The sequence below is a fragment of the Ovis canadensis genome, chromosome 4 (assembly GCF_042477335.2).
Source record: "Ovis canadensis isolate MfBH-ARS-UI-01 breed Bighorn chromosome 4, ARS-UI_OviCan_v2, whole genome shotgun sequence".
NCBI classification, from domain to species: domain Eukaryota; kingdom Metazoa; phylum Chordata; class Mammalia; order Artiodactyla; family Bovidae; genus Ovis; species Ovis canadensis.
In genome coordinates, this window is record NC_091248.1 from 63,016,092 (window position 1) to 63,028,406 (window position 12,315).

At 37.4% G+C, this 12,315-nt stretch overlaps 1 protein-coding gene across 2 annotated transcripts in view; it reads left to right on the forward strand.

Moving 5' to 3' along the window:
- Nucleotides 1-12,315, forward strand: part of PRKAR2B (protein kinase cAMP-dependent type II regulatory subunit beta) — a 111,720-nt gene that overhangs the window by 18,379 nt on the left and 81,026 nt on the right. For both annotated transcript variants that reach the window (XM_069587910.1, XM_069587911.1), the window contains exon 2: nt 7,421-7,456. In XM_069587910.1, coding sequence (XP_069444011.1) covers nt 7,421-7,456 — 36 coding nt within the window. The remainder of the gene's footprint in view (nt 1-7,420; nt 7,457-12,315) is intronic.

The window sequence follows — 12,315 nt, forward strand, 5'->3', positions numbered from 1 at the left end:
ATTGGAATGGTGGTGACATAGCTATATACATTTGTCAGAACTCAGTGAATTGTGCACTTCACTGTATGTCATTTTCACCTTGATTAAAAATAAAACTTCGAAACATGGATGTTCTTAAAAGCCTCTTTCCCACATTTTAATTGAAAAGTGCCTTTGCTTTCTGCACTGATTAACTTGTGAAATTTTTCATTATTTTTGTTGGAAACTAGCAGCTGGGTTGAATTTTTCTAATTATGGGTCATAAATGGGATTGCATTTTACTGCTTGTACAAAAAGTCAAAGCCCAGTGTAACTCTACTGTTTCAAAGTTGATTTTATGTTCCAGCCAGTACAGTATTTTATGAGTTTCATAAATTTAATGTGTGTATAAATTATCACTTACATTTGTCCAAATAATCTTTAAGTATCAGGAAATAACCTTATTATATTAAATTTTCAATAGCACTATTCATTCAGTATTTGTTGAGGTAAATACGTATTAAGCAGAGCTCTAGGTGCTGGGTATATAGCAGTGAAACAGACAAGGAAGGATGCTGCCCTCTCGGTAACACGGGAGGAATCGCACAGTAAACATAATACACAAGATGATTGGATGGCATCACCAAATCAGAGGACATGAGTTTGAACAAACTCCAGGAGGTAAGGAAGGACAGAGAAGCCTGGCATGCCGTAGTCCATGGGGTCGCAGAGTTGGACACTACTGAGCTACTGAACAACAGCAACGAAAAGTATCTTTAGATAGTGCTGGCATTTGAGAGGACCTGCACAGGGTTAAACTGAGTATTCAGAGAATGTCCTCCTTTTTTTAGGAGACATTTAAGCTGAGCCTAGAATAGCAGGAACATCATTCTGTGAAGACAAGGTGGTATTTTCTGTACTTTTGTGATTAGACCAACCTTAATCACATTTCCTGATGGTTTTGTCTTCATTTCAGAGCCCTTATATTTTTCTTAACTACTCTTTTCTGGGTCTGATTTTATTGTGCCTTCAGGGATGTGTGAGGATTTGAACTCTCCTAGCTTTTGGTTTTTGTAGTATTCTTAGTGGTCTAGTCTGGATTGTTCACTCTTAACAAAAAAAATATTAGGAACAAAACATTAGTCTCTGTAAATCTGCCCTTTACACATATTTGATCTTACAGGTTTAGAAGAGACAGTTTTAGCATATGCAGAAGCAGAGATTACATTGATGTAGTTTTGGAAATGGCCTTTCCCATCTCCAATTTTATTTCGGAGTCCACATTTCAAAATCCTTCAAGTATTGGGAGCCTCTTTCTGAACATTGTTATTACATCAACTCTTTGTGTGGCTTTATAAGCTTAACTACCTTAAGACTCTTGTAGCTGAAGCTGAATTTTTCTTCTGGTCCTAAGAGGGTATTTTTGGTAAAGTTCTCATGAATTAAAAAGTGGAGAATCAAGTTCATTCATAAGCAAAAGTAAACCAAGAGTGTTTTTTCCCCTAAAGTAATAGTTATATTCTATTACGTCGGTATTTTAGAATATCAGTTATATTTTGAGGAGTTTGCTTTGTGAATAGAAAGAATGAGACTGTGCATCTCTTTAGTGGTCCTTAAAGGTGGCATTAAAAAAAAGCTGAACGTCTGTATTTCATCTCATTCTGCCCTACTCCAGCCATGCTCCATGTATATGGGTAGATGGGACACCTAAATCTCACATTATATAATTGAAAAGGAAAAAGAAAACTGGTCCCTCAAACACTTGCTTCTCAAACAGTTCCCATCACGTCTGATCAGAAGTACTTTGAGGGGACATAGCTTTAACAAAGACACAGGAAATAAATAAGTGGTCCTTTGCAATGTCAGAAAGTAAGCATGTATAAGGAAGTTTGAAAATTGTGTTTGGTTAATTAGCACAATATTTCAGGTTTTGTTGTATATTTGCTTTAGTGGCTGTTGATCTTTTTAAAAAGTTAAATTTTCCTTCCTTCAAAGGTGAGCCTTATAACTCAGGCATAAGAGAAATTTACTCTGAGCCAAGTATTTATTCTGTCAAAAATAATTACCTAACATGGTTTCAGTTGACATAATTTCTAGAATCTTTTATTTAGAGAGCAGATTTGGAAAATGTTTATTCTAGAAAAGGTGACTCATGAGGCTGGGGATGTTAATTATTGCGCTGACTCCAAGACTGTTGTGTATGTCTTACTTCAGGGTACATGAACTCTTTTCTGCAGAGTATTTAACCAATGTGGCTACCGTATAGAGTGGCTGTGTGTGTGTGTGTGTGTGTGTGTGTGTTTAATGACCATAAATCACAACTTCTTTCCCAGCATTATGCTCAGAGATGCAGACTATCTGTATGATTATCAACCTGGCTTTTCTTTTTGAAGGCCAAACTCATTGGTTCATGCTTGCAGTTGACTGCATTTGTTTTCATAGAATTTCTTGAGTTTTCTAGTTTTCTGTGAAATTTCTCTTTTATCTAAAATTTCCTGTTAGAGTGGCTGCTTATGTGGTGTAAGCCCTTGCAGACATAGTATTTGAAAATACCTCCCGACTTGGTCAAGCTCTTCAGAGGCAAGGACTCTGTCACATTCCCAGTGCCCAGCGACCACATCCAATAAATAGCAGAGTAAGTGGGACAAGGAGACTTGCTCTGTTTACTTCACAGAGTTGATGGATTAACCCTCAGCTGTTGAATCAGTGCCTCTTATCTGCCAGGCACTGCTTATCTTGGGCTTCAGGCAAAAAGAAGTGAGAAGATAAGCAGGTCCCGCTGGCACTGGTGGGGAGTCACAGGTGTGGGAGGTTGTTTTCTCTGCTAGGAATAGAGAGGCTTATTCAGCCATCCTCAAGTAATGGAGCATTTTTCTTATAAGGATGCTCCAGGATTAAAGACAACTTGAATCAGCTACACTTCTGTGTCTCCTGGGGGCGGAGGAATTAAGACCCATCTAGTTTGGAAACTGACAGAATCTCTGGTTAGATAAGCACGAAAGATATTCATAGGAACACAGGACTCTCAATATTCTGCTGGAATGGCACTTGGGAGAAAGTCAAACCTATATAAACATTTCTGTATTTTCCCTTGAGGATTCATTAAAATCATAGGTTATATCTGTTTCAAATGTCAGAGGCATTTAGTATATTCTTAAATCATATTTGTTTCTCCAGGCAGGCTATATTTTTCCTTCTATATTCTCCTAATATTTGTGTGTGTGTGTGTGTGTGTGTAAATACACTCCTGGAATATCCATAGAATAGGAAAGTGAAAGTGAAAGTCACTCAGTCATGTCCCACTCTTTGTGACCCCATGGACTATACAGTCCATGGAATTCTCCAGGCCAGAATACTGGAGTGGGTAGCCTTTCCCTTCTCCAGGATCTTCCCATCCCAGAGATTGAACCCAGGTCTCCTGCATTGCGGGGTGCTTTCTTTACCAGCTGAGCCACAAGGGAAGCCCAAGATTACTGGAGTGGGTAGCCTAGCCCTTCTCCAGCGGATCTTCCCAACCCAGGAGTCAAAGCAGGGTCTCCTGCATTGCAGGCGGATTCTTTACCAACTGAGCCATCAGGGATCCATAGAATAAGAAAATCTAAAGGTGGAAACCAAGACTCTGCGAAAGCCTACTTTGTCTTAGTAGATTTTAAAACATCATCTGTTAACTTTTTTGTGAATTTGTTCTGCTCTTTACTTTGTATATTTAAAAAGTGGTAATGTTAAAACTGGTAATGTTAGCTCACAATAAATAAACATCAATCTTTTATATTTGAATAGGAATTTATAGTTTATAGGCACTTTCAAAAAGATGTTTATTTTTTCTTAAAACCTTCTTGAATTAAGGAGGGCAGATGTTACCTTGCTTTTTTTTTAAATTGAGAATTTAGCTCAAAGTTACATGATTCATCCATGGTTTCCTAGAAGGCAATGGAGCTGGTGGAGCCCATGCCTTCTGACCCTAGTTGGTGCCCAGTGGTGCGTCCTTCTTCACCTTCCCCCTGCTCCTCTTCCCTGTACTTGGGTTCCTGCGAGAGAAAACACCAGGCACACCCTGCCCAGATGCACATTGCTTTACTTCCAGAGAGGCCTCCACCCTAAATCTCAATCTTCTTCCCGATTTTGGCTGCTGGACTTAAAAAAAAAAAAAACAACAAGAAAAATGGTGAAGGTTACTGTTGGTTTGCCAAGAGCTGACGTAGGAAACACTTGTGTTTTATCCCTGCAAGTGGATATGAAGGGATATGGTTATGAGGGATTGGATGGAGTTTTGGTAATTTTGTCAAAATCCAGTGTTTACCTTGACAACTGCATAACATATGCTTGGTGCCCCCATCTTTTTAACTACCCAGTCCTGTGCCCCATTTACAATGGGAGACAGGAGTCATTGTCATAGAACCTCTCTACCCACAATTTAATATTTTACATAATTTCTAGCAAAAATATAGAGAAACAAAGGCAAGTAAGTTATAGTAATGTGTTGCAGTAGGCATGTGCTTACATGTTCACAGGGAGACATAGTTAGATTCTCCCACTTGTTGAATCCCTAAGAATATGAAAGCTGCAAATGTAGTCTAATCAGGTGTATTCTACTGGCCATTCAGATACCCCAAATAGAGTAGTGACATGAGTTTTTGAAATGATGAACAAATATTAATGTAATTCCCAACAAAATACCAGAAGCCCGCCCAGTTCCTTTGATTTATGTTGTGTTTGTGTTGCAGAAAGTTTTATGTATATTAAAACTGCATCTAATAATTGTACTTGTATATATTAAAAAACGGAGAAGGCGATGGCAGCCCACTCCAGTACTCTTGCCTGGAAAATCCCATGGATGGAGGAGCCTGTGGGCTGCAGTCCATGGGGTCGAGAAGAGTCGGACACGACTGAGCGACTCCCCTTTCACTTTTCACTTTCATGCATTGGAGAAGGAAATGGCAACCCACTCCAGTGTTCTTGCCTGGAGAATCCCAGGGACAGGGGAGCCTGGTGGGCTTCCATCATGGAGTCGCACAGAGTCAGACCCGACTGAAGCTACTTAGCAGCAGCAGCAGCATAAGTCTTATTAATTTTTTGGCTGTGCTGGGTGGGTCTTCGTTCCTGCATGGGCTGGGCTTCTCTGTAGTTGCAGCAAGCAGGAGCTACTCTCTGGTTGCAGTGTGCAGGCTTCTCTTTGTGGTGGCTTCTCTTGCTGCTGAGCCCCAGGCTCTAGAACACAGGCTCAGTAGCTGTGGTGCATGAGCTTAGTTGCTCCACGGCATGTGGGGGCTTCCTGGACCAGGGATTAAACCCATGTCTCCTGCACTGGCCGGTGGATTCTTTACCACTGAGCCACCAGGGAAGTACTGTACTTAAATAATAAACAGTGTTAGAATCTAGTCTCAGATGGTTGCAAGTTGACTTGCTTGCCAACATGAATGTCCAGTTGGATATGTGAAAGCATGAAAGTTGTGAGATTTAGGACAGTTCTTTGTTGTATAGAACTGTCAATGTCAAATCGTCTGTCAAATGTCAAAGATGTCCTCTGAATTATTAAGACGGTTGAAAAAATTGCTCCCACAAACTTAGAGTACACCTCCAAGAAGGCAGTGTCACTACCTTGAAAATCTGTCTCTGCCTCTTAACACTTCAGAAAGACACACAAACCTGAGGGACCCCAAGGGAATGAAGACATCCCAGGATTTCAAACCAGAAGCTCATTTTGCTGTGACTTCATTGTCTAGAGGAGAGTCTGGAGCAGGAGGCAGAGAGTATCTGCTGTGTTTTCACCCTGGAGCTGAGATATGCTTTTTACCTTCATCTTGCTCTGGTCAGCCTGCACTGTCTATTCTGCATTCTTGTGGTTGAAGGTTTTGTTACTCTCTCCTTTCCCATCCTTATGGCTGGCTTGGGGAGGCTTCCTTTAGACTAGGTTCTAAAGGAGTTGTGAAAAAGAGATTGGAAAATATCCAGGAAAACTGGTGGACATTTTTGTGTGTGTGATATGTAAAATATAACTACAGTTTATCTGATGAAAGATTTTTATTTAAGGGATTTGTGACTTTGCAGCTATATGGCTGAATTAATTTGGTATGTAAATAGTGGCAATTTTGTACCTTGATCATTTGAGAGGATATAATTTTGCTATAAACTATAGTATAATAGGGTTTGTGAATTATTTTATAGAATTAATCTTTATTAAAAGTGGAGATCAATATGGGAGGAAATGACCTATTACTTTGTGATTTCAAGTGTCAGTATTTTTGCTTTCTGCTCTTGGTGGAAAGCATTTTGGGGCTAGAAGTGCTTGAGTTCAAATACTCAAGTTCCGCCACAGTGTGGCTGTGTGATCTAAAGCAAACTAATCAGTATGTCCGAGCCTTACTGTAAAATGTTGTCATCAGTAATGTGGAGGTGCTGATATTTAAAGGCATAGTTGCAAGGATTAGTGTAAAACATCTGACAGAATTTTTTCTAGTACTTATACGTAAGCATCTGTAATTTTTGTGCTGTTTGACATAATGTTGACAAAAATTTTAGTCGTCTTTTTTTACTTGACCTCTATCCATAGTGTAAACTGTCTTTATAATGACTGTTTTAAAAGTATTGAAGTATTAAAAAGTATTATAGTGGACCCATGACATCCTGCTACTAAAATACACTCTGTAGTTAGTACCTGGTGTTCTTTCTGTATATAATATGAACTGTAAACTTACCTGCTTCTATCAAGAAAAAAAGCTTTTAAAAAAAAACAACCTTCATTTCTTGAGATAGAAACAAAACCAAGAGGAAACAACAGAGCTGAGTTGAGTGTGGGAAGTGGGCCAAGGGTGGGCTCACCAGTAGAGCAGTACAGTCCCACACCCAGCCTGAAATTGTAGCCTTCTGCAGACATATTTGCATGTCATGGACTTCCGGGTTGAACACAAAAATTGTCAACACTACAAACATTAAATCTGAGAATATCAACAATATACTATCTTTACCTAATAATGATATCAGCATATGTGAACATTAGTTTTGTTTCCAGATTTTTTCATTGTGAAAATGATGCAGTTAAATAGATTTTTCCTTTTCTAGTAATATTTCTTTGAGACAACACTCTTAAAAGTTGAATTACTTTTTTAAAGGAGATAAACCTTTTATGATACTTCATGTAATTGCCAAATTGTTCATAAAAATATTATATAGATTTGTACTATACTAGGTAAGTAGTTTCAGCCACACATAGCTAGGGATTTTCATTTAAAGAGTTTTGGAGGCACTAATTTAACAGATGAAATATTGGTTTTAATTTATATTTCCTTGTCTAGTATTAAATTTAAACATTTAATTTTCATATATTTATGTATTTCTTCTAGCACTTGTTATTCATTCATATCTTCCTCTTATTTAACTTATGGGATAACAATTTAGTTCCTTTTCAGGGTTTTGGATAAATTAGAATTTTATCTAAGCATATTATCCCACTTTTCTCTTTCAGCTCCAGTAATAAACCGATTTACAAGGCGTGCCTCAGGTAAGTCTCCTTATGGATTTTGCTTACTAATGGTGACATTTTAAAAATGGGCTGAATAAGAAGGTATGAAAAGAATAATTACTATAGAGTAATAACTTATTTATCAGTCATTTTCCCAAAACAGCCATATGATAAAATCAAGAACTAGGAAGTAAATGGAAATATCCTCTGAGTGGCTGAATTTAAAATCCCACTGTGGCTAATGTATGGAGACTCTCACCCAAATTTGTTTATTTCTGCACTTGATAAATTACTAATGGTTATCTGGTTTGCCAGCCACAGTTTAGAAGAAGTGATTCAGAGCTTGGGTAAAAGTGAAATCACTCAGTTGTGTCCGATTCTTCGTGACCCCACCAGGCTCCTCTGTCCGTGGGCTTCTCCAGGCAAGAATACTGGACTGGGTTGCCATTCCCTTCTCCAGGGGATCTTCCCCACCCAGGGATTGAACCCGGGTCTTCTGCGTTGCAGCCAGATGCTTTACTGTCTGAACCACCAGGGAAGGAGACTCAAAACGGGAAGGGATGATAGTTTTTAATAAAGACATGAAAACTCATAACACTGAGATGTAAGAACTTGTCATCATGGAGCCATTTAGAATAGGAGCAAATTGCTTTATATTTGTTGGTATCCTAGAGATACCTTAGTAACCTCTTGCATATTCACAATGAGGGAGACCTTAGCCATTGGCAAGAATTTAGATTTGGTTTCCTACACTGGATACTTCCCCCGTGGCTCAGCAGTAAAGACTCTGCCTGCAATGCAGGAGATGCGAGTTCGATCCCTGGGGTGGGGAGATCCCCTAGAGGAAGGAATGGCAACCAACTCCAGTATTCTTGCCTGGAAAACCCTGGGCAGAGGAGCTTGGCGGGCTGTAGTCCATAGGGTTGCAAAGAGTTAGACGTGATTCAAGTGACTTAACACGCACTTGTACTGGGTACCACCTACATAACATGGGTGGGTAAGTACAGGACACAGCTGAAAGCATTTCTATCCTAAGTGAGTTTGGGCATTGAAATGGATAAATTATTGTTTGGAAAATTCACCTCTGTGAAATACCTTCTTCTCTAAAGATACAGGACAAATGAAGTACTACCATGTTTGGTTTGAAAAAAATGACATTCTTTTATTTATAACAGTTTTTTGGTTGAAAACAAGATAAAATTCAAATAGATAATCTTTGACATTTATACAATAAAAATGAGTCATTTATTTCATAAAATTACTTCCTTTCTATATGTGCTTTATTATTAAGGGTGTTTTAAAATTAAGTTTTGTATTTAATTTGTCAACAGTTACTGGTATAATTTACTCTTATTATGTGGTGACCAGGTCTATAAGGAATAAGACAGAGATTAGGAAAATATGTTCTGTTGGGATGGTATCTGCTTTATCCTTGTGAGCTTTTTGTAATGTCAAGGCTTATCTATTTTAAATGTTGGAAACAAAGAGTAGATTATAATGCCTTTTGTGGAGTGAGAAATTATGTGTTTGTTAGTAAGGTATCAATCAGACTTTATCCCAAAGTAGAGTAATCAAGAGTGATTTTATTCTGGTGTAATACATAGTCTTTGTCAATAGTGATGAAAACAGAGAGGAACAATAAGAGAGAATCAGTAGTGTGATATCTTGTCTTCATGATGTGAGAGTCTTTCCATAGAAATGTAATTAAGACTCTTAGAATAAATTATCTCCCTTTCTGCCTGATGTGAGACATTATTTCTGGGCAAATTCCATTAACATGTGTTGTTCAATATACTTACCATTGGTTTGATAGATCCAGGGCTCAGTAGGTTCCTGAGTGGAGTCTTTACTAGACTACCAGGGAAGTCCCAATGTCGGTTCATTTTGAAACAGCATTGTTTCAGCCCCTACCACCGCGGCTAAATCTGTGTCCATTGTATCTTAGCAAAATTGGCTGGAAATGCAGGTAAGATGGAACCCCAGCAAAGAAATACGCATTCAGGTCAAATGTTGCATTTTTTTCCTAGAGTGACAGGTAATAGGAAATGTGAAAACAGCAGGAAGCAGTTGAAAGAGAAATGAAGTGATATCAAGTTCAGAGCCGTGTTACAAAAGCTTTTAAAGGTATAAGTATCGTAGTGCTGTGCTTAGTCGCTCAGTCGTGTCGGACTCTTTACAACCCTAATAATATAACATGCTGGAGACCACTGTAGGAATGAACTTTGACGGTGATTATTGGGAGGAAAAGACAACTGGCTTATGGAGTACCCTGGTAGGTCAGGGACTATGCTAAGCATCTCATTATATACATTTATATCTTATATACATGTATATCTTATATACATTTTCAGTCTTTCGGGCAAGGGAAATGAAATATTTACTACCTTAGATAAAAAGATCACTAAAACTTTTTTGACAAAGAAGAAAACAAACAGTCTTAAGGCATCTTGAGGAGGAAATTCTTTATTTCTCTTTGTAAATTTAATTTAGTGGCTAAAAGTAATTTAATTTAGAAGTGGAGATAGATTTCAATTTCTTTTGAAATAGCATTTCCAAAAAATAACAAAAATAGATACGCACTTAAAATAGAGAAATTCATATTTGATAGTTAAAAATATTTCTTTGGATATCTTTTTTTGATGACATTTTAGTTCAGAAATACTTTCTAGAAATAAACTATAAATTTAAATTTGTAATGTGAGACCTGTAATTTAAGGGAAAAAAAATTACGTCAGGTAAAATCAATCAGACGTATAGGATATAAGAATTTATTTCTTATTTATCTATTATTTTTAAATGAGGGCTTCCCTGTAGTTTAGATGGTAAAAAAAAAAATCTGTCTGCAATGCAGGAGACCTGAATTCGATCCCCGGATTGGGAAGTTATCTGAGAAGGGAATGGCAACCCACTCCAATATTCTTGCCTGGAGAATCCCATGGACAGAGGAGCCTCATGGGCTACAGTCCACGGGGTCGCAAAGAGTGGGGCACAGCTGACTAACACTACTACTACTATTTTTAAATAATAGTTATAACAACAAATACTGTGTGTATACATTACAACAATCAAAAACAATTTGATAGTGCTAGGTATTCAGTCACTTTTGATTGAATGAAAGCTTAGGACTATTATATACATAGTCCTTATCTGACTGAGTTTCCTAAATCTTTGAGGTTTTGGCTTTGCAATTCATACTGCATCTGTCAAAAGTAGATATTTCAACCCGAGTGCTTCAAACAAAACATGTTTCCTTTTCATGCCTTTTGTTGTTGTTGTTATGGTTCAGGAGGATGAGGGGACTTTTATATTACGAATGTTATGGTTCAGGAGGATGAGGGGACTTTTATATTAAGAGTGTGTCTAACAGATACATTATTCTGGATCCTTTTTATACTTTTAATAGCACTGTATCTGTTGAACTGTCTTCATGTGTTTCCAGTGACCGCCCATAAACCTGTTGGTTTTTCTTTCTATAAAAGGAATTAGTTTCACTCAGTTTTCAAACAAAATTCTTAGAATTTTAAGAGTCTTTAGAAGTTTCATAAACTAGTTTTCCATTTGGTTCAGAAATGAAAGGCATGTATTAGTAACATTGTGTATGTTTAAAATGGACAGCGTGTTGATTCAATACATTTATATATTACAATATGATTATCCATAAACTTGTTTTTAAACAGCATCCCATGATCCTAATCCTATTTTTAAACAATTTTTTTTTGTTTTGTTCTTTCATTCTTTTATGATCCATTTCTCCTCTGAGTAATCACTTCTTATCGGTATGTCTTTTCAGATATACAAAAGTCATATACATAATCTGTTTTAGACTTTTGATAGAAATAACACTGACAATTTGGGGTTTCATTTTCTTAAAGCTTATGGACTTTGTTTTGGAAGATTGTTTTTTTGATGGAAAAGAAAGGAAATATACCATTTATTGTTTGTTGTTGTTTAGTTGTGAAGTCATATCTGCCTCTTCACAGCCTCAGGGACTGTAGCCTGCCAGGTTTCCTCTGTCCATGGGATTTCTCAGGCAAGAATACTGTACTGGAGGGGAGCAGGGGATCTTCCCCACCCAAGGATCAAACCCCCATCTCTTGCTTGGCCGACGGATTCTTTACCACTGAGCCACTGGGGAAGCCCATTTATTGTTTAATTACTATTAAAATTAGTGGTAGTATAGAGATAGTGGCTGAATAAATCTTTGAAGAATAAAACTTAAAGCAAACAGCAACTCTATTGCATTGTGTTTTGTCTGGTATATTGTATGGGAAAGACCCTAGAATGTAGAGTTACACAGACTTGAGTTCAAACCACCCATTTACTGTGTGAATTTCTAGATAAGTTATTTATCTCATCGAGTGTTTCTTATTTTCATTTTCTTTCACTTTGAGGTCATAGCAGCAATAATCACCTTGTTATGGGTAAGTTAGATGGTTTTTGTAAAGCAGAGTATCAAGGCTCTCAAAAAAGTTGGTGGTCAGCCCCCTGGAACATAGTTTAGAACAAAACAATAAAATGCTCAACTCTGTGTCTTAGTCTGTCAAAAAAGCCTTAAAGAGTCGTAACAGTATTTGATATTCATCCTTTAATATGGGTCTCTCTTTTTATTGTTTATACATTGCAGGGTTTTTTTTTTAAAGAGCTTAATGGTTTTCCTTTGTGGTTTTGGCTCTGAATTGAAAAACAAATAGAAATGACCCATTAATCTTGAGACAATGCCTTCTCAGGAGGTCAGACCTCTCTGAATTTTTTTTTAACCTCAGAATTTTATTTTGAAAAAGTCAAGCTTATAGAAAAGTTTGAGGAATAGTTCAGTGAACACCTTTATCTAGATTTCCCAGGTGTTACTACTATTTTGCCACACTTATATGCTCTTTTCTTTTTTTCCTTGCACATGC